Source organism: Phocoena sinus, chromosome 2, assembly GCF_008692025.1.
Source record: "Phocoena sinus isolate mPhoSin1 chromosome 2, mPhoSin1.pri, whole genome shotgun sequence".
Classification (NCBI taxonomy): domain Eukaryota; kingdom Metazoa; phylum Chordata; class Mammalia; order Artiodactyla; family Phocoenidae; genus Phocoena; species Phocoena sinus.
The window spans coordinates 164423244-164447049 of record NC_045764.1 but is presented as its reverse complement, the minus strand read 5'-3'; the positions used below and the strand labels follow the sequence as shown (position 1 = coordinate 164447049).

Below are 23806 nucleotides of genomic sequence, written 5' to 3'. Positions count from 1 at the left end.
CAAGAACAAGCTATGTTAATATCACTTCCTTTTTTAAATGGGGCTACATATGAGTCATGAGTCGCAGAATGCAAGCTAGCAGCTTAGAAGCTCCTGGGGCAGCAAAGACCTTGTTTACCAGAAACTCGGTGGATTAAGAGCACTGAGAATACTTTCTCCCATTCTGAGGGTTGTCTTTCAGTCTTGTTTATGGTTTCCTTTGCTGTGCAAAAGCTTTCAAGTTTCATTAGGTCTCATTCGTTTATTTTTGTTTTTATTTCCATTTCTCTAGGAGGTGGGTCAAAAAGGATCTGGCTGTGATTTATGTCATAGTGTTCTGCCTACGTTTTCCTCTAAGAGTTTGATAGTGTCTGGCCTTACATTTAGGTCTTTAATCCACTTTTTTTTTTTTTGCAGTACTCAGGCCTCTCACTGTTGTGGCCTCTCCCGTTGCAGAGCACAGGCTCCGGACACGCAGGCTCAGCAGCCATGGCTCACGGGCCCAGCCGCTCCGTGGCATGTGGGATCTTCCCGGAACGGGGCACGAACCCGCGTCCCCTGCATCAACAGGCAGACTCTAAACCACTGCGCCACCAGGGAAGCCCTTTAATCCATTTTGAGTTTATTTTTGTGTATGGTGTTGGGGAGTGTTCTAATTTCATACTTTTACATGTACCTGTCCAGTTTTCCCAGCACCACTTACTGAAGAGGCTGTCTTTTCTCCACTGTATATTCTTGCCTCCTTTATCAAAGATAAGGTGACCGTATATGCGTGGTTTTATCTCTGGGCTTTCTAACCTGTTCCATTGATCTATATTTCTGTTTTTGTGCCAGTACCATACCATGTTGATTATTGTAGCTTTGTAGTATAGTCTGAAGTCAGGGAGTCTGATTCCTCCAGCTCCATTTTTTGTTCTAAAGATTGCTTTGGCTATTCGGGGTCTTTTGTGTTTCCATACAAATTGTGAAATTTTTTGTTCTAGTTCTGTGAAAAATGTCAGTGGTAGTTTGATAGGGATTGCACTGAATCTGTAGATTGCTATGGGTAGTAGAGTCATTTTCACAATGTTGATTCTTCCAATCCAAGAACATGGTATATCTCTCAATCTATTTGTATCATCTTTAATTTCTTTCATCAGTGTCTTATATGGATAAAGAAGATGTGGCAGACTCTGGGAGGGCTCACACCAAGGAGTACTTCCCAGAACTTCTGCTGCCAGTGTCCTTGTCCCTTGGTGAGCCACAGCTGCCCCCCGCCTCTGCAGGAGACCCTCCAACACTAGCAGGCCCACCCCGCACTCCGTGACCCTCCCTACCCCTGGCCTGAGTGAGCCAGAGCCTCCGAATCAGCGGCTCCTTTAACCCCGTCCTGTCTGAGCAAAGAACAGACGCCCTCCGGGACCTACATGCACAGGCGGGGCCAAATCCAAAGCTGAGCCCCTGGGAGCTGTGAGAACAAAGAAGAGAAAGGGAAATCTCTCCCAGCAGCCTCAAAAGCAGCGGATTAAAGCTCCACAATCAACTTGATGTACCCTGCATCTGTGGAATACATGAATACACAACGAATCATCCCAAATTAAGGAGCCGTGTGGATGAAGGGCTCTTGGTGCTGCAGCCAGGAGTAAGTGCTGTGCCTCTGAGGTGGAAGAGCCAACTTCAGGACACTGGTCCACAAGAGGCCTCCCAGCTGCATATAATATCAAAGGGCGAAAATCTCCCAGAGATCTCCATCTCAACGCCAGCACCCAGCTTCATGCAACAACCAGCAAGCTACAGTGCTGGACATCATATGCCAGACAACTAGCAAGACAGGAACACAACCCCACCCATTAGCAGAGAGGCTGCCCAAAAACATAATAAGTCTACAGACACCCCAAAACACACCACCAGACGTGGACCTGCCCACCAGAAAGACAAGATCCAGCCTCATCCACCAGAACACAGGCACTAGTACCCTCCACCAGGAAGCCTACACAACCCACTGAACCAACCTTAGCAACTGGGGACAGACACTAAAAACAACAGGAACTACGAACCTTCAGCCTGCAAAAAAGAGACCCCAAACACAGTAAGATAAGCAAAATGAAAAGACAGAAAAACACACAGCAGATGAAGGAGCAAGATAAAAACCCACCAGACCTAACAAATGAAGAGGAAATAGGCAGTCTACCTGAAAAAGAATTCAGCATAATGATAGTAAAGACGATCCAAAATCTTGGAAATAGAATAGACAAAATGCAAGAAACATTTAACAAGGACCTAGAAAAACTAAAGATGAAACAAACAATGATGAACAACACAATACATGAAATTAAAAATACTCTAGATGGGATCAATAGCAGAATAACTGAGGCAGAAAAACTGATAAGTGACCTGGAAGATAAAATAGTGGAAATAACTAATGCAGAGCAGAATAAAGAAAAAAGAATGAAAAGAACTGAGGACAGTCTCAGAGACCTCCGGGACAACATTAAACGCACCAACATTCAAATTATAGGGGTTCCAGAAGAAGAAGAGAAAAAGAAAGGGACTGAGAAAATATTTGAAGAGATTATAGTTGAAAACTTCCCTAATATGGGAAAGGAAATAGTTAATCAAGTCCAGGAAGCACAGAGAGTCCCATACAGGATAAATCCAAGGAGAAATACGCCAAGACACATATTAATCAAACTGTCAAAAATTAAATACAAAGAAAGCATATTAAAAGCAGCAAGCGAAAAACAACAAATAACACACAAGGGAATCCCCATAAGGTTAACAGCTGATCTTTCAGCAGAAACTCTGCAAGCCAGAAGGGAGTGGCAGGACATATTGAAAGTGTTGAAGGAGAAAAACCTGCAACCAAGATTACTCTACCCAGCAAGGATCTCATTCAGATTTGATGGAGAAATTAAAACCTTTACAGACAAGCAAAAGCTGAGAGAGTTCAGCACCACCAAACCAGCTCTATAACAACTGCTAAAGGAACTTCTCTAGGCAAGAAACACAAAAGAAGGAAAAGACCTACAATAACGAACCCAAAACAATTAAGAAAATGGGAATGGGAACCTACATATCGATAATTACCTTAAATGTAAATGGACTAAATGCTCCCACCAAAAGACACAGATTGGCTGAATGGATACAAAAACAAGACACATATATTTGCTGTCTACAAGAGACCCACTTCAGACCTAGAGACACATACAGACTGAAAGTAAGGGGATGGAAAAAGGTATTTCATGCAAATGGAAACCAAAAGAAAGCTGGAGTAGCAATTCTCATATCAGACAAAATAGACTTTAAAATAAAGACTATTAGAAGAGACAAAGAAGGACACTACCTAATGATCAAGGGATTGATCCAAGAAGAAGATATAACAATTGTAAATATTTATGCACCCAACATAGGAGTACCTCAATACATAAGGCAAATACTAACAGCCATAAAAGGGGAAATCAACAGTAACACATTCATAGTAGGGGACTTTAACACCCCACTTTCACCCATGGACAGATCATCCACAATGAAAATAAATAAGGAAACACAAGCTTTAAATGACACATTAAACAAGATGGACTTAATTGATATTTATACAACATTCTATCCAAAAACAACAGAATACACATTTTTCTCAAGTGCTCATGGAACATTCTCCAGGATAGATCATACCTTGGGTCACAAATCAAGCCTTGGTAAAATTAAGAAAATTGAAATTGTATGAAGTATCTTTTCCGACCACAACGCTATGAGACTAGATATCAACTACAGGAAAAGATCTGTAAAAAATACAAACACATGGAGGCTAAACAATACACTACTTAATAACAAAGTGATCACTGAAGAAATCAAAGAGGAAATCAAAAAATACCTAGAAACAAATGACAATGGAGACACGACGACTCAAAATCTATGGGATGCAGCAAAAGCAGTTCTAAGAGGGAAGTTTATAGCAATACAATCCTACCTTAAGAAACAGGAAACATCTCGAATAAACAACCTAACCTTGCACCTAAAGCAATTAGAGAAAGAAGAACAAAAAAACCCCAAAGTTAGCAGAAGGAAAGAAATCATAAAAATCAGATCAGAAATACATGAAAAAGAAATGAAGGAAAGGATAGCAAAGATCAATAAAACTAAAAGCTGGTTCTTTGAAAGGATAAACAAAATTGATAAACCATTAGCCAGACTCAACAAGAAAAAAAGGGAGAAGACTGAAATCAACAGAATTAGAAATGAAAAAGGAGAAGTAACAACTGACACTGCAGAAATACAAAAGATCATGAGAGATTACTACAAGCAACTCTATGCCAATAAAATGGACAACCTGGAAGAAATGGACAAATTCTTAGAAAGGCACAACCTGCCAAGACTGAATCAGGAAGAAACAGAAAACATGAACAGACCAATCACAAGCACTGAAATTGAAACTGTGATTAAAAATCTTCCAACAAGCAAAAGCCCAGGACCAGATGGCTTCACAGGCGAATTCTATCAAACATTTAGAGAAGAGCTATCACCTATCCTTCTCAAACTCTTCCAAAATATAGCAGAGGGAGGAACACTCCCAAACTCACTCTACGAGGCCACCACCACCCTGATACCAAAACCAGACAAGGACGTCACAAAGAAAGAAAACTACAGGCCAATATCACTGATGAACATAGATGCAAAAATCCTCAACAAAATACTAGCAAACAGAATCCAACAGCACATTAAACGGATCATACACCATGATCAAGTGGGGTTTATTCCAGGAATGCAAGGATTCTTCAATATATGCAAATCAATCAACGTGATACACCATATTAACAAATTGAAGGAGAAAAACCATATTATCATCTCAATAGATGCAGAGAAAGCTTTTGACAAAATTCAACACCCATTTATGATAAAAACCCTGCAGAAAGTAGGCATAGAGGGAACTTTCCTCAACATAATAAAGGCCATATATGACAAACCCACAGCCAACATCGTCCTCAATGGTGAAAAACTGAAAGCATTTGCACTAAGATCAGGAACAAGACAAGGTTGCCCACTCTCACCAGTCTTATTCAACATAGTTTTGGAAGTTTTAGCCATAGCAATCAGAGAAGAAAAGGAAATAAAAGGAATCCAAATCGGAAAAGAAGAAGTAAAGCTGTCACTCTTTGCAGATGACATGATACTATACATAGAGAATCCTAAAGATGCTACTAGAAAACTACTAGAGCTAATCAATGAATTTGGTAAAGCAGCAGGATACAAAATTAATGCACAGAAATCTCTGGCATTCCTATACACTATGGATGAAAAATCTGAAAATGAAATCAAGAAAACACTCCCATTTACCACTGCAACAAAAAGAATAAAATATCTAGGAATAAACCTACCTAAGGAGACAAAAGACCTGTATGCAGAAAATTATAAGACATTGATGAAAGAAATTAAAGATGATACAAATAGATGGAGAGATATACCATGTTCTTGGATTGGAAGAATCAACATTGTGAAAATGACTCTACTACCCAAAGCAATCTATAGATTCAATGCAATCCCTATCAAACTACCACTGGCATTTTTCACAGAACTAGAACAAAATATTTCACAATTTGTATGGAAACACAAAAGACCCCGAATAGCCAAAGCAATCTTGAGAACGAAAAACGGAGCTGGAGGAATCAGGCTTCCTGACTTCAGATTATACTACAAAGCTACAGTAATCAAGACAGTATGGTACTGGCACAAAAACAGAAATATAGCTCAATGGAACAGTATAGAAAGCCCAGAGATAAACCCACGCACATATGGTCACCTTATCTTTGATAAAGGAGGCAGGAATGTACAGTGGAGAAAGGACAGCCTCTTCAATAAGTGGTGCTGGGAAAACTGGACAGCTACATGTAAAAGTATGAGATTAGATCACTTCCTAACACCATACACAAAAATAAGCTCAAAATGGATTAAAGACTTAAATGTAAGGCCAGAAACTATCAAACTCTTAGAGGAAAACATAGGCAGGACACTCTATGACATAAATCACAGCAAGGTTCTTTTTGACCCAGCTCCTAGAGAAATGGAAATAAAAACAAAAATAAACAAATGGGACCTAATGAAACTTAAAAGCTTTTGCACAGCAAAGGAAACCATAAACAAGACCAAAAGACAGCCCGCAGGATGGGAGAAAATATTTGCAAATGAAGCAACTGACAAAGGATTAATCTCCAAAATTTATAAGCAGCTCATGCAGCTTAATAACAAAAAAACAAACAACCCAATCCAAAAATGGGCAGAAGACCTAAATAGACATTTCTCCAAAGAAGATATACAGACTGCCAACAAACACATGAAAGAATGCTCATAATCATTAGAGAAATGCAAATCAAAACTACAATGAGATATCATCTCACACCAGTCAGAATGGCCATCATCAAAAAATCTAGAAACAATAAATGCTGGAGAGGGTGTGGAGAAAAGGGAACCCTCTTACATTGTTGGTGGGAATGTAAATTGATACAGCCACTGTGGAGAACAGTATAGAGGTTCCTTAAAAAACTAAAAATAGAACTACCATACGACCCAGCAATCCCACTACTGGGCATATACCCTGAGAAAACCATAATTCAAAAAGCGTCATGTACCAAAATGTTCATTGCAGCTCTATTTACAATAGCCCAGAGATGGAAACAACCTAAGTGTCCATCATCTGATGAATGGATAAAGAAGATGTGGCACATATATACCAATGGAATATTACTCAGCCATAAAAAGAAACAAAATTGAGCTATTTGTAATGAGGTGGATAGACCTAGAGTCTGTCATACAGAGTGAAGTAAGTCAGAAAGAGAGAGACAAATACCGTATGCTAACACATATATATGGAATTTAAGAAAAGAAATGTCATGAAAAACCTAGGGGTGAAACAGGAATAAAGACACAGACTTACTAGAGAATGGACTTGAGGCTACGGGGAGGGGGAAGGGTAAACTGTAACAAAGCGAGAGAGAGGCATGGACATATATACACTACCAAACGTAAGGTAGATAGCTAGTGGGAAGCAGCCGCATAGCACAGAGATCAGCTCGGTGCTTTGTGACTGCCTGGAGGGGTGGGATAGGGAGGGTGGGAGGGAGGGAGACGCAAGCGGGAAGAGATATGGGAACATATGTATATATATATAACTGATTCATTTTGTTGTGAAGCTGAAGCTAACATACCATTGTAAAGCAATTATACTCCAATAAAGATGTTAAAATGAAAAAAAAAAAAAGAAGATGTGGCACATATATACAATGGAATATTACTCAGCCATAAAAAGAAACTAAATTGAGTTATTTGTAGTGAGGTGGATGGACCTAGAGTCTGTCATACAGAGTGAAGTAAGTCAGAAAGAGAAAAACAAATACCGTATGCTAACACATATATATGGAATCTAAGGGAAAAAAAAGGTCATGAAGAACCTAGGGGTAAGACGGAAATAAACACACAGACCTACTAGAGAATGTACTTGAGGATATGGGGAGGGGGAAGGGTAAGCTGTGACAGTGAGAGAGTGGCATGGACATATATACACTACCAAACGTAAAACAGATAGCTAGTGGGAAGCAGCCGCATAGCACAGGAAGATCAGCTCAGTGGTTTGTGACCACCTAGAGGGGTGGGATAGGGAGGGTGGGAGGGAGGGAGATGCAAGAGGGAAGAGATATGGGAACATACGTATAACTGATTCACTTTGTTATAAAGCAGAAACTAACACACCATTGTAAAGCAATTATACTCCAATAAAGAGGTTAAAAAAAAAAAAGCACCACGGCTGAGGCTCTTAGAGACAGTCCATCCCCGAGACCCTGAACCCGTCAGAACGCTGCTGCATTTTGAGAAGCATATCTTAAGTGGGGACACTTGGAAACTAGAACATGTTTGTAGGAAAACCATCAGGCAGTGGGGACAGGGGATCAAGCCACCTTCTATGGTGGGGAAGGGGAGTGAAGAGAGGACGACACACACCTGGCTCAGGGAAAGGCTGTGTGAGGGAAGAGGCAGCTGTGATGCTGCCCGGCCCACTCAGGTCCAGCAGGCCCAGAGGATGGGGGCTGGGAGGTTCTCTGTCTCAGCTCAGCTGAAGGTCTAACTTGGGTTCAGTCAGAGTCCCAGAATAGGGCTCTAGCCCAGGCTGGGCAATGGTATGAGCGAGGGAATGAGGAGGAAGATGCAGGGGAAGATACTCGAACCTTGAAAGGGTGAGTTCCTTCTAACACAGGAAAACAGAGACATGCAGACTAGCTTAAGTGAAAGAAAGCGAAATTAAGGCTGGTCATAATGAAGCCTTATCGGGAAGGAGAACAAAGGGTGAAACGATTTGAACAAGTCCCTAAAATCCCTAAAAATAAACCTAAACTTCTCTTAGGAGATCAAAACCTAGATCTGGTATATATGCACCAAGGACAAAGGGTTAGTAATTAAAAAAATAAAATAAAATAAAGCCATGAAAAACCTTCATGTTCAATTCTTTTGGAGATTCACAACCATGTTACAGGCTCTAAAAAGACAGCCGTTTAGATTTGTTTTATGGGAAACTAAACTGACTGGGGGTGAGGGGACATTTTTAGTGTACAATCAACCCCCAAGTTTTCTTTTGGTACCTGTTGGGAAGTGGCAAGTACAAGTGGATGCAGGAGTAAGTGAGGACCAAGAAAGTTATCAGGAGGGTCTTAATGGAAAAATAATAGGTCCAAGCCTTTCATTTTTCATCCTCTTTCCTGCCTCAGATCCTTGGATCTACTTGGCTGTAGAGTGTATGTATGATGCCATTTTGTCAAAACTAGAAAAAAACTACGGTGTATAAATACGTATGTTTACAGGTATAATAAAGGCAGTTATGGATGATTATGTGTTAAACGGTTAACACCGGCTACCTCAAGAGAGGAACTGGGGGGAGGTAGTAAAAGAATACTATCACTTTTTTTTGCATGTGTCTCTTTTCTATGCCATAATTCTGGTTTTTTTCACAATTAAAAAACAGGAGAAAAAGAATAAATCAAATGTTCTCGCTTTTGACCTTTCTCAGCACACACAGTGACTACGAAGAAATGAACGGAACCCTACAAACCCTTGTGTTTTCTGGTGCCAGTCGGCGTGAATGAGGTTGGAGGTGTGTATGACAACCCGGAGGCCTTCTTCGTATAGCAGTAGCATCATTTTCCTTTAAAAACAGAAAAAGGATCAAAAAGCATTAACGGTACTCTCATAATACCTTTCTAATGCAAATGCAATAGCTAAAGGAATTCTTTAAACTCTTATTACATTATCCCAATTTTGAACATTTAGTCTTCTTTTCTTCCATACATCATTGTTACCAAAGTCTGCTTAAGTGACAAGTGGAAAACCACCTTCCAAAATGCTGAGTATTTGGTGGTAAATGAACTTTTGCTCCACGTGGCCAGCCCTGGCACTTTAAACCCCTCCCCACACTGTAGTCTGGCTCCTTATTATCTATTCAGCATCACCCATTACTATCAGGGACAACAGGAATCTTCTTGTCCAGTGTTTTCAGAGTATGGTCACAACCTCTTGCTACGCTGTGGCTACCTCGCATTAAAAAAAAACTGCAACAGAATAAATTAGAAACTCAAGAGTATATTGCATATATTTAAGTGCTGGTTCGTGAAACTCTGGTTTCAGCACTTATCAGTACAGACAGGTGCAGCAGACTGAAATGACAAACGCATTTCCTACTGTGGGTTGCAGTTTAAGTTTGAAAGATGCTTCACTTTCAAGAGACTGATCTTTCTTCATACTCTATAGACGCCAGACTTGTCACCAGCGTGTACCTGGGCTTGAGGTAAGTCTTCCCTTTTCTTCTCCCTTTACTCAAATCAGCCCTAGAGATTCCCTTCTTTCCCATGGGGCTTCCCCAGTCATCAGATTATTTCTCTTAGTTTAATTCCAGTGAGAGGGAGGGAACAGGATAAGAGCTTTCCATCCGAAGCTGGAAGACCTAAGTACCAGTGTTCATCAGTTAGAAGCCATAGGACCCTACGTAAGTCATTTAATATCTCTGAGTCGTTCCATGTCCCCTGAGCCTCGGCTTCTCACTTGTGGCATAAAGGATCAACCCCGTGTTCACTTCATAGGGCTGATGTGAGAATGAAATGCAGTACATGTTTTGTTAAATGTAAAACACTCCAGGTGTACATTCCCTCTACTGCTTCCATGCCTTGCTTTACTTTGCCATCTACTTTCGGATGGTTCTTGGCCTCCCGATGGTTTTCTAATTATTTCAGGAACATAAATTCTCTCTCCCCCAACTAGAGATTCACTCAAGGCAGTAACTCTACCTTATTTCTATGGAGGCCAAAATGCTACTTAACATTTACTGATGGAAGTCAGTTTACACGTGGGAAAAAAATGAACCACTGGTTCTCTCAAGTAAACAACATCCCAAATACTATCTCGACCGAATGGGGTTATTAGCATTAAAAAGTACGGAAAAGACTATACAGAGGATGAAATTTAGCTCTTGCCAGAACGAGAATTTAACCCAAGCTGGCAAATAGTAAATTAATGCGAAGCTGGAGAAATGACAGCTGTTGAGCCAATCTTCTCTCCACGTATGAGATGTGCTCCCTGAAATCTGGGCAAATTTACGTACGCTGTTGCCACGTTAGTAGCTGACTGTAATTAAGAATAAGCCAGTTACGAATTCATGATTTAACTTTGACAAATATTTCCATTAGTTAAGGTATCAATTAACAGGAAAATCATGCACTAATGTCAGTGAATCCTATCAAATAGCATTGAGAACTAATCTAAGGGGAGTCACATTAATCTTTTCATAGACAAAATGGCATGTCCCAATAAGGTCAGAGTTAAAAATGGATAAAACATATAAAGAAATGAGGTCTTCCCTGAAGAATACTAACCTGCGTATTATCTATTAAGCTACGGGGGTGGCAGAAGGGACATTTCCCCTATGTGAAGCTGTTCCTGCACAGGGCGGAGGCAAGCTAATGTCTGTGGAGCATTTATGTACCAGGCACTGCTTTAGAAGCCGCACAGAAAGCTAGCGCACAGAATGCCACCCAATCCAGAGGAGGCGCTATCATTCCCATTTTACAACTGCAGAATCCGTGGCTAGGAGAGCTCATGGGGACTACCCAGCTCCCCACGTGAACCGGAAGCAGCGCTTATTTGGATCACACGTGTTGGATCCTCCTCTCGCTGTGCACGGCTTCCCTTGGGCTGGACAGGCCGCAGCTACTTCATGCTACTGGGGCAGGAGTGGGTCACACGGAGGGGGGCCCTGCTACAGCCCGAAGAGGAGAGAGACTCATCCTGTAGTCTGCTCCGGGCTGCACAGCCAGATCTGACGCTTCCCTCCCCCTGTGGATTCTCAGGGCCGTGGGAGGTGCCTTTGCTTCCAGCTTTGGAGGCCACCAAAGAGCTTCAGCATTCTAAAGCACTATGAGATAAGCCCCGGGACTGCACAGCATCCTGGAAGCAGGGATGGAGCACTTTCACTGTCTCTAAGAGGACCATGAGCTCCTGGGGGATGGGGCCGCAAGTAGTACATGGTCAGCACCCGCCAGCTGACGCAAGTGTGACCCCAGAGACTCCTTCAGAGTTACTGTGGCAGCTCCACTCTGTTGGGGGAGGCGGGGGACGTGTTCACACCTGTCACCAGGAGCTGGAAGGCTTTCCTTCTTTCCTAGCTCATGTGTTTGCCTTGCCTCTCTCACCCAAAGACTAAAAGCTGGAAGGACAAAAGCCACTATGTCTTAAAACACTTTACATCCCCTTGAGCTGTGCTTCAAGAATATAATAGATATTTAATGAATAACTCTTAAAATATTTTAAAATGAACAACTGAAAGTTATTTCAAGGCATGAGTTCAATCTCCTACAAAATACTGGCATTTTAACAAAATGTAAACTACACACATACTACAGAGTGGGGAAAGGGTCTATCAGTACTTCCCTAGGCACTTTCAACTGTGAATGAGGAACTCTGCTGGGTTTAACCTGCAAAATGCATGTGCTGGAGGTGAAGGAAGAATGGGCTTGCAAAGCGCGCGCGCGTGTGTGTACCTGTGTGTGCGTGCGCGCGCCAAAGGAAACAGGTTTAATTTTAGCAGTGAGGAAACAACAAAAGTAAATTAAGAACTTAAGCAAAAATAAGCAGTTCTAGTCCTGTCTCCCAACACTGGCTGGAGGAAAACTGCCTACCTACTTGGGGCCTCTAGTCTATAAAATGAAGACAAAGGACCAAGTAATTTTTTGAATAGCATTAAAAAAAAAAAAAAAAAAAGGATAGCTCCATCCCCCTCAAATGCCACTGTGTCAGATCTGGGCCGGCCTGGCACTCAGTCCCTCCCCTGACCCAGGCTCTCCTATGACTCGCTAGCATATTAAGTGCAGTGTGAAAGTGCCCAAGAAATGCTGGCTGCAGGCACAGAACATGTGCTCTGCACAGGAACCCCGCACTGCAGGTCTAGCAAATCATGCCCAGGATCCAAAACAGGGTTTGCTCAATGTATTCTGGAATCAGTAAGGTATTTAGGCTAGGGTTCCAGCTAAGGGCGGGGGACAAGGATCCATCTGGTGCGACGCTTTACTGCAGAATCTCTCCCAGGACGGCTGACTACTACTGCCGCCCATCAGCGTCTCCCACGGTGGTGCAGCTATAGGAGCCTAAGATTCTGACTCGGCCTATTCAGTGCTATTTTGTATCCTTTGCTGAAATTAGCATTCTGTGAGCTCTGTGCCTGATACTCCAGCTAGGTAGGTGCTTGAGGTCACTCTCAACAACCCTCCATTACACTAAAGTTACCAATTAGGGGTGCTTGGTAAATGCAGCAACATTTACACAAGAGCACCTAAGACCAGATAATGTATGCTTGATAGGTATCCTTTCACAAAGTGGTTCAGTGCTTTCTGCTCTGGTTCCTTTCTGGAGACAGACTGGCAAAATGTAGCTTTAAGCTTACAAAGAGAATGATGAACGTATGCCCTCGTTTTTGGCGTAGTATCAGGAAAACAGTGGTCACTGAAAGACTCAGGGCAAACACTTCCTCCCATGAGATTCCCTGTTGCCTTAGGGACAGATACCCAAAGGGACATGCCTGAAGCAGCAGGCTACCTGTTTCCACTGCTGGTCTAGAAGAAAGATAAGGCTTTGTCACTCTTTTTTTTTTTTTTGCCGTATGCGGGCCTCTCACTGTTGTGGCCTCTCCCGTTGTGGAGCACAGGCTCTGGACGCGCAGGCTCAGCGGCCATGGCTCACGGGCCCAGCAGCTCCGCGGCATGTGGGATCTTCCCGGACCGGGGCACGAACCCGTGTCCCCTGCATCGGCAGGCAGACTCTCAACCACTGCGCCACCAGGGAAGCCCTTTGTCACTCTTTTGAGTGTGACATATTTCTAGAGAAATATGATTTACAAAAATACTGAAATCGAGGCAACCATGTCTTATTCTTTTCTCAGCTAGAGAACAATTATGTAAAATGGCTCCATTAAACAGTAAGACTCAAATAAAACGGGAGTCAAGCTGATATGTATCAAGTAGGAAGTAAGAGAAAAGTTTCTCCTGTCTGTTGTTTGCAATGTCTCAGAAATTATCCTAAGAGAATTTTCTGAGATGTCTTGAAGCAGGGACAGGTACCAGCCTCTCAAGATGACAATTTCTTGTAAAACAGTTTTTCTTTCAATCACAGCACAGTTGACCCAACAATATTCTATTTGATGCAACTCAGAATCTTATGAAATTCACAAGACCCTCTTTAAAGTGGTGGAATCCATAGGCATGTGACTACCGCACGTACAGTCATGTGTAACCGCGGACCACAATCTATCCCCCTCAGTTGGCTATAATGAACGCCCTCAAGAGAAAGCAGAAACCGCATCACAGATTCAGACTTTCATGTCCAGAGCCAGAATCCTGGTACTTGGTCTTAAGGCTGTTCAGAAACAACTCCTTTTCCTCTGCTTCCTAAGTGATAGCTTTTCCCCCAGCAAAATCATCACATGTGAGTCCCTCTAAGGGCGATTTCTGAAGAGCATCCTTTGATCTATTAAACTCGTATCCTCCCCTCCCCATTTCATAAAAATTGCTTACGTGTGGTGTGTTCCAAATGCAATATCCAACTTTGCCTAGGATAAAAAAGAGGTCAAGTTACTTGTTTTTTAAAAACTCAATAATATCTCTATCTATTGAAAATTAAATTAGAAAAGATTCAGGTCAACTTTTTTTTGTTTTTAAAGTTGTTACTGCCCTCTAGTGGACAAGCCCTTGATCGCCAAAACAGTTTTAATTTTTTAATCTTTTTTTTAACATTTTTATTGGAGTATAGTTGCTTTACAGTGGTGTGTTAGTTTCTGCTTTATAACAAAGTGAATCAGTTATACATATACATATATCCCCATATCTCTTCCCTCTTGCGTCTCCCTCCCTCCCACCCTCCCTATCCCACCCTTCTAGCTGGTCACAAACCACTGAACTGATCTCCCTGTGCTATGCAGCTGCTTCCCACTAGCTATCTACTTTACATTTGGTAGTGTATATATGTCCATGCCACTCTCTCACTTTGTCCCAGCTTACCCTTCCCCCTCCCTGTGTCCTCAAGTCCATTCTCTAGTAGGCCTGCGCCTTTATTCCCATCTTGCCTCTAGGTTCTTCATGATTTTTTTTTTTTTTTTTAGATTCCATATATACGTGTTAGCATACGGATTTGTTTTTCTCTTTCTGACTTACTTCACTCTGTATAACAGACTCTGGGTACATCCACCTCACTACAAATAACTCAGTTTTGTTTCTTTTTATGGCTGAGTAATATTCCATTGTATATATGTACCACATCTTCTTTATCCATTCATCTGTCGATGGACACTTAGGTTGCTTCCATGTCCTGGCTATTGTAAATAGTGCCGCAGTGAACATTGTGGTACATGACTCTTTTTGAATTATGGTTTTCTCAGGGTATATGCCCAGTAGTGGGATTGCTGGGTCGTATGGTAGTTCTATTTTTAGTTTTTTAAGGAACCTCCATACTGTTCTCCATAGTGGCTGTATCAATTTACATTCCCACCAACAGTGTATGAGGGTTCCCTTTCCTCTACACCCTCTCCAGCATTTATTGTTTTTAGATTCAAAACAGCTTTTAGAATAGCATCCAGTGAGGTTCATTTTTTAAAAAACTTCTTTTTCATTACCCAGAATGATTCAACACATATTGCATTTTAATTACACTAATTAGAAGTGAGAAGCCTAATTTCCTTAGAAGCCAGAAAACTAGTAAAAACAAACGAGACTCTATGCAACGTTTTAAAATTAGATATTTGGCTTATACAGAAATACACACACAGTTTTCAAAGCATATTTAAAAGAAACATTGAAAGTGGTGGCAGTATTGAGACATTATGATATTAAAGGTTTTCTTACATTTATAACACAGAAGATGCTGAAAATAAATATATTAAATCCATTTTTCATGTTTTAAAATGATATCTTTACAAACAAATGGGGGGGTAGGTGGGGAAGTAAAACATTTTATCTAAAATCCGGTATAGCAAGACCTTGGTTAGGCCTCAAGATGAAAAAGTTAAAATAAATAGAGATGTCAAGAATAGTTTACCAGCTAGGAATTCTGTGTATGGACACAAATCCTGTCTTCACAACTATGTAGGACTTTGGAAAATACTTGAATCTCTATGCCTCGGAAAATACTTGAATCTCTATGCCTCATTTTTCTACTCTTTGAAATGAGGGTACTGTTAGGAGATTCAGGGAGTTGTTAGGAATAAATGAGAGAAGTACACATAAAACGCTTAGGAAAAGGAGCTGCACGGGGTAAGCACTCTATAAATGGAATCAAGTGCTATTAAAATCAAAGCGCCCCCCTGCCCACTCTCCACAGGTGGGCCTGTCTGCTGGGGGCAGCGATAGGCAACTGGAATACACAGGTGAGAATGACATAGCCCGTCTTGGGGATGCTCACGGACAGATGGCCAAGTTCACTGCTCTTGTAAACTCAGTGTTCGGGCTGCTCACAAACTGGCACACGTTTGTGTGGACTGGTCACAGAAGAGTGAGCAGGAAAGTGCATTTCATGTCTTTCTTTAAAAAAAAAAATTAACGCAATGTTGTGTTAGTTTCAGGTGTACAGCAAAGTGATTCAGTTATATTGATACATATATATCTCGATTCTTTTTCAGATTCTTTTCCCTTATAGGTTACTACAAAATACTGAGTATAGTTCCCTGTGCCATACAGTAGCTCCTTGTTGGTTATCTATTTTTTATATAGTAGTGTGTATATGCTAATCCCAGTGTTTCACATCTTTAAATTACAAAATTAGAACAAAGGCTGCCACTCTGTAAATTGATATTTAGCTCAGAAAAAGCAATGGTCAAAATACTTGGCTTCTGAGTTTAGTTTTGTGATTTGTTGTGGGCTTTTGGGCAAGTCTAAGCACAAAAGCAAGGATGATAATAATTTCAACAGATAATATTTAATGGGTGCTTCTTTTTGGCAAATGCACCAAATTCTTTGCCCAATAACCCTATGAGATACAGTATTAGTAATTCATTTTAAAGATGAAGAAATGAGGCTTTAAGTGGTTAAGTTATGGGCCCAGAATGACACAGCTAGCGGGCAGAGAGCTGGGACAGAACCCAGGAAGTCTGAACCTGGACCACCAGGTGTGCAAAATGGGAAAAGTGTCAGCATCCACTTATTCTTTGACTTAACGTGACCCAGCTTAGTCAAGTGACACTACGTTGCTAAAAGAAATTCAAAAATTCATTTTAAAGACAAGATATAAAGGTATTTCAATAAGTCAGGATGGGGCAATCACCATGTCCCTCAGACTAGAGCTGGGAGCTTACGGAGGCTCTTCACACAAGGTTTGGAAGACAGGGCTCGTTACGCCCTCTAGTGGCTGGCCTGAAGCACGCCACTAGGCATGCCACCACCTCTCCTAAACTTTTCAGTACATTTGAAAAACACTTTGTATTTCCATTGATTTTATTGCTGTTTTTCAGGATTCCCGTGTTATTTTATTTTCTGCCCACTATTAGTCTGATAAGTGCTATCCTACTGCAGTTTAACCTCTTCTGTTTTTGGAAACAAATGCAAAACAAGGGGATTTTAGGCAACTGCTAAGCAAAGGCATATCCTATGTAGAAGGTGAGCTGCAAACAGGATGGATAAAGAGATGGAATAATTTAAAATTCCAACTACATAAAGTACAGTGAGTTACATCACAGGAAAATGGTGTGAGACGGGTTTAAAATGGATCAGGTTGAGATTTCTCACTGTTTTAATCTTTAAAAATATACACATACACATAATATTCTGTAGCTAGAAGAAGTGATAAAACGTGAGTTGGAATTCTTTTACCTTGTATGGATGGAGGAAAAAGGACGTTAGAAGGAAAACGGAAAAGAAAAATAATTAGGTTCTATGTAATTCACTCTTGCCTCTGTACGCCAAGAGCAGAAATCCTGAGCCAGTTTCACTAAGCTATTGGCCCGGAGAGAAAAGGGCCATGAAAGACTCATTCATCAAGCTGCTCACGAATGGACTGACCAACTTGCTCAAATAGGAAGAGGTGAATATTACACCAGCCACTTCAGAACCACCACAGGAAGGAAATGATAAATGTTAACATTTTCTGAATTCCATGCTACCCCCTTGCCTCCCCTCCCCGCCCAGTGTGCCTGCTTCTTACACAAAATGTCACACATGAAAAGATCCTTTCAGACGTGAAGGCTAAAACAAGGAGTCCTAAGGAAACTCCAAGACTCACTGGTCACACTGAATTTCCATGAACTGACTGGAAAGTATCAGGACAAAATTATGGGAATATATAAAGAAACAGCCTTCTCACCTCTTCTCTGCTTTGGTCCCAGCAAACCAAGCCTGTTCCGAGACCACTTAACGCCCCTCATCGGACTAGGATCACACGCAGCATACAACTCGCAAGGTAGTTTTCTAACAGGTCTGCTTCTGATCGATCTATGGGTCTCTCCAGTATTGAGTGATTCTTGTGAAAAAGAACTAAGGGCTATGGGTGAAATGTCAATGGCAGCTAATGTCACAATAAAAACTACCAGTTTTAAGCTGCCTTCAGAGAAAGAAGCTGCCACTGAATTGAATCCAAAAAACCTGCTCAATAATGCTGGAACCTCCGTTTCCACAGGGACATGGACAAAATAGATACAACCAGAGGGCTGGCAGGTTGGGGAAAGATAGGGAACCCTTGATATACCAGGTACAACTGAAGAAAGTGAACGCTTGAACCTGAACGAGAAAACTAGGGGGACAAAATAGATGACTTCAGATACGAGAATCACTGACATGTGCAAGGAGATTTAGTCTATGTGGCTCCAGAGCGGGAAAATTAGGACCAACGTAGAAGGCAGAGGAAGAAGATTGTGTGTGTCAACTTGGCTAGGCCACAGCACCCAGATATTTGGTCAGATGTTGCCGTGAAGGTATTTTTTGAGGAGATTAACGTTTCAATCAGTGGACTTTGAGTAAAGGAGATTACCCTCCAGAATGTTTGTGAGCCTCAGTCAGTCTGTTGAAAAGTGGAAAGGAAATTAAAAAAAGACTGATTCCCTGCAGGAAGAGGGAATGTGTCTCCAGTCGGTCTTTGGCCTCAAAATGCAACATCAGTGCTTCTTGGGGTCTCCAGCCTGCCCTGCAGATTTTGGACTTGCCACCCTCCACAATCACGTGAGCCAGTTCTTTGAAAATAAATCTCTGTCTACACACAGACACACACACACACACACAGAGACACAGACACACACACACAGACACACACACACACACACACATACACACCCTTATTGGTTCTGTTTCTCTGGAGAACCCTGACTAATTACAGAGATATCAGGTTAACATAAAGGAAAATCTTTCAACCATGAGGGGTACCCACAAATAGGATGAGCTACCTCAGGAAGCGTTTAAGCCAAGGCTGGAGAGATGTCTGTTGGTGATGCTGGAGAGAGGATTCCTGCATTAGGTGGGTGGATAGACTCAAGGTCTCAATTTCCTTCCAACTCTCAGACTAAGCATGATCTCGAAGGGCAATGAGTACCGTACCTGGCAGAGGGCAATGTTTTCATAAGGCTTTGCCTGGGCATGTAGGTGAGCTTTTGCTTCGCGTTTGTCGCCATGCACGAGCAGGATTGGTTTCTTCCTGAAAAAGAGAGCAGGAGTATTTAAAATCCATCATTCATGAAGCTGAACTGCACCCAGTTAAGGGTCGCTGACCACCGACATCTGTTTCTGGCCTGTGTGGTGACTAAGTAGGGGGCCAGCACAGGACATGGACCGGCTAACCTTCGGTAACTGGTTACCTTTATAATGGAGCCCTGTGGCCTGAGCCTGAAGCTCTGCTGTGACCTGGAGGGGTTGTGACTCAAGAAGGTCCTCGAGTAATTATCTTCTTTGGTCCAAAAGGGCACATCATCAGCTCTGTGTTAATATATTTAAATTCAGATAGACTAAAAGATATACAATCATTGTTGTCTAGTATGATGCTCTTTTCTTTCCCTTCTCTTGGCCCAAACAATAGACCACTTCCTCACTAGCCATATGTTAAACCCCTACTGTGAGCAAGGTCCTGCACCAGATGCCCAGAATACAAGTGAAGGGGCCCAGGCCCACAGCATGTAGTTTCACTAACAGGTGGTGATATTTCAATGCAACAGAGCCCAATGCACATTGAAAATGCCCTATTTTTAAATTCAAAAGGACAATATAAAAACATTCTGCAGGAATAGATTAAAAGGGCTTTTAAAGGAACCATGATCTACTCTGGTTAATTCAAAGCGAGATAAGCCTTAGAAATCAATATACCTTTATAAGCTCTCCCAACAAAACAAAAATTGGATTTTTCTCCATCAAGCAAGATGAACAACTTCCACAATCATCAATCACATGCAGAATGATTCTCTGCCACACGTGAAGGGACAACACTCAACTAAAAAGAAACAGGACAGGGGCTTCCCTGGTGGCACAGTGGTTGAGAGTCCGCCTGCCGATGCAGGGGACACGGGTTCGTGCCCTGGTCCAGGAAGATCCCACGTGCCGCGGAGCGGCTGGGCCCGTGAGCCATGGCCACTGAGCCTGCGCGTCCGGAGCCTGTGCTCCGCAACGGGAGAGGCCGCAACAGTGAGAGGCCCGTGTACTGCAAAAAAAACAAAACAAACAAACAAAAAAAACCAGGACAGAAAACGCACATCCAGGGCTGATTCCTAACCCCTAAACCTGATAGCTTTATTCTAACATGTCAGGTAAAATAAAACTAAGAAACACACCTTCCCGGTTTGTTTCTATTTGGAAAAAATTTTCTATTTTACAACTAGAAACACAGTACAGAGAATAATGTAAGAGATAATCATGCATGTGTTACCTAGAAACGATTCCTGTTATCAGATTATCAGGTCTTTTTAAAAAATAAAAGATTAAACATTATTGACAGAAGCTGAAGTCCTCATTAATTACTTCAGATTTACTGGTGTTCTAAAAACTATCACAAAAAGGCAGTGCGATGGGTAATTTTGTGTGTCAACTTGATTGGGCCAAGGGCGTCCGGATAAAACATTACTTCTGGGGCTTCCCTGGTGGCACAGTGGTTGGGAGTCCACTGCCAGTGCAGGGGACACGGGTTCGTGCCCCGGTCTGGGAAGATCCCACATGCCGCGGAGCGGCTGGGCCCGTGAGCCATGGCCGCTGAGCCTGCGCGTCCCGAGCCTGTGCTCCGCAACGGGAGAGGCCACAACAGTGAGAGGCCCGTGTACCGCAAAAAAAAAAAAAAAAAAAAAAAAACACATTACTTCTGGGTGTGTCTGTGAGGGTGCTTGCGGAGGAGATGACCATTTGAATCGGTGGCTCAACAAAGCAGATCGCCCTCCCTAATGTGGGTGGGCATCATCCAATACTTTGAATAGGTTGGTGAAATTATTTCCTCTCCTGTTTAAGCCACTGTTATTTCTACTTTTCTGTTACATGCAGCTGAAACTAATCTTACGTGTTACAGGTCAAATATGAGCCCTTGAGTGCCAAAGCTGCTTGGGAAATTTCAACAGTATTTTATCTATTAGTATTATTTTTGGCTGTGCCTTGTGGCTTGCAGGATCTTAGTTCCCCAACCAGGGAATGAACCTGGGCCACAGCAATGAAAGCACTGAGTACTAACCACTGGACTGCCAGGGAACTCCCAGCATTTTATCTATTATTAATAATGAAGCTTCCCACAATCTGACGTGCTAAATGCACCATGGACTTTGAGGACCCTGACAACCATTCTCCTGCATGTGTATTCCTCCACCTTACCTGCTGTTATGGGATTCTGCCACGTCCATGTGTTAGAAATGGGACAGATGCCATGTCACCATGGGATGCCATATTTATTTGGTTTGCACTGCCTAATATGAGGCAGACAGACTGGAAACCCATCACTTCCATAATCTGGGTAAGGGAAGGCCCTATGACCCCTGCATTAACTCCTAAGCTACGTGAAAATTCACTTGTGAAACAAGAGAGTCTCAAAAAAAGAACAGCACTGATGTGCCCAGTGAAGCATGGCATGCTTATAGGTCGAGAACGCAGGTGGCAGTGACCTTTTCCTTCATATTAACATTGGACCTATAATTCTTTTATTTGGGTTGAAATTTGTCCTAATCTACTTCTGGACAGAACAGAAGGACACGCTAAAATCTGTATTAGGAAGTCTTGCCATTAGTTAGAATATATCAAAAAATGCTGTTTTCCCAGTATAACTTAACGTTTTTATGATTTCAATAGTTCCAAAAGAAATATTCAAAGAAGATGCACGGCAGCTGCCTGAGAAACACAAATATTGTGTTTTAAGGCTGAAGTACAGTTATGATGTCATCCATCACTCTGTGGAACTCACCTGAACTCTGGTGGATACTGTTTTATGAGCCAGTCCACATCAAAGCAGTAGTTAAACTGGATGGGGGGAAGAAAAGAAGTCACGGGCAATTCAGAAAAGCAGTCTATAAGGAGAAGTGTTTGGTTACTGAATTCAAAGAAACTCTAATGATGAACTACATATATTATGTATAAACATGGACAATTTGCTACAATACTCATAAACAAACCTAAAATACATCTTGAAGGGAATACATCATTCAAAGGTTCTGAATTAGTGCGGGAGTGCCTGAGAAAACAGAAAATTACCTCTGCATGCTTTGGCAGCATTTGTATTTGTAAACTGAGTCTTTTTACAATATTTCTAAGAGTCCTCTGATTAATGGGGCTTATAAATTTATCCCCTTTCCCCTAGATGACTATAAAAAGCACTTTTGGAAAAGAACATTTCCTTTCAGCCTAACTTATGAGCTAGCTTTGTAAACAGGCATCTGCGACTGGACATTCACTAGGCTTATGACAATTACATCTTGATTACAGGTTCTGGACTAGACTTACCCACGGGGGTCCTCCCCAGGTCTGGGTAATCCCTGGACCTCCTCCTGGACATACTGACTCAATCTAGCCAGGAGAACACACACAAATTCACCCCACGTTCCATCTGGAGACCAGGATTCCCGCCGCCAAGCAGAACATGGAGCACACAGAAAGCTTTGCCTTCTTTAGGCACAAGACCTTGTTCTATTTGCTGGAGAGCCTGGCACATGAAGGTGATTTATCAACGCAAAGGGACCAGCTCTGTCAGGCAGGAGAGCTGCCAATCAAACACGTCAATCAAACATGCAGACGTACCCACATCCATAACTTCTACTCACTTCTCTTTGGAGGGTGTAGGAAATTTCTCATTTACTTCTCTAAATCAAATCAAACTTGACATGGCCTTCACCTCTCTACCCACACTCCCAGGGAGGTGCACCAGAGTCCTGTGAGATTATTAGTGTCCCAAAGAGAAGTCCCTCAGGTTGGAATTTCCAGAGTGACTTCCTGGCCAGTCCTTATGGCCCAATCGAGAGTCAGAAGCCCCAGTGATCGTGCATCCACGTTCCAGGCTGATGGATCCCACAACCGCGGCGTTTGGTGCCAGCCTCCAGGTGCCATCTCAGGGACCCTGCACAGGACTGGCCCACAGGTCCCACTGCTCACTTTCTTACAGAGTTATTTGCCCCTCCCGTCCAAAGAAAAAACTGTAAACTCACCTGAGCTGAAGAAACAAGTGTCCCAAATAGAGGAGATAAAATATCTGGGGAGACAAAACATTTATATCTAATTTCATATTTTTGATAAAGACTACCTAGTAATAATAATCACAACTGACTTATTAAATAGTCACTGACGAGATTCTGGCTTAGAAAATGATGCACTGAAAAGGTACTACAAGACTAGACTTTAATGTTCCATAAAATTCAAGAGAAAATTTCCCTGGGCTATTTAATAATATTTATTATGTATCAGTATTATTTAACCACACATAATGGAAAATCAAGATCTACAACTTTAGTACTGGATGACTGGGCAATTTTACAAACTGCCAATAAGGACAATAACGATGAGTGTCCTTCCTCTTTCCAGATCTCTTAATTTTTTACCTCCTTCAAGTACTCACTGGTCTCTCGCCAGGAAACCTACCCAGTCTGGGACTAGCAAGACAGCTCTCTGGAGCCTGAGGGTTCTTGCTTCCCGTGGAGGGAGGACAGAGGCCCCCACAGCTCCAAGCTCATATTTCTAGCACCCAGGTCATCTCTAAGGAGGGCTCACCTTGCACCCACTCAGGCTTTACTTCAGAGAAAACAGAAAGCCGTGTCTACACCCTGAGAGGACGCACACAACCCTCATCGCCACCACCGATTATAACAGCCTCACTTGGACAGGACCCATCGGGTGCCAGGCCCTGTTCCTGGTGCTTT

At 42.1% G+C, this 23806-nt stretch overlaps 1 protein-coding gene across 1 annotated transcript in view; it reads right to left on the bottom strand.

Annotated features, from left to right (window-relative positions):
- TDP1 (tyrosyl-DNA phosphodiesterase 1) overlaps positions 1-23806 on the bottom strand; it is an 82849-nt gene that overhangs the window by 51239 nt on the left and 7804 nt on the right. Inside the window, 5 exon segments of the mRNA XM_032624518.1 lie at positions 9047-9139; positions 14049-14083; positions 19044-19140; positions 21865-21920; positions 23099-23142. Coding sequence (XP_032480409.1) covers positions 9047-9139; positions 14049-14083; positions 19044-19140; positions 21865-21920; positions 23099-23142 — 325 coding nt within the window.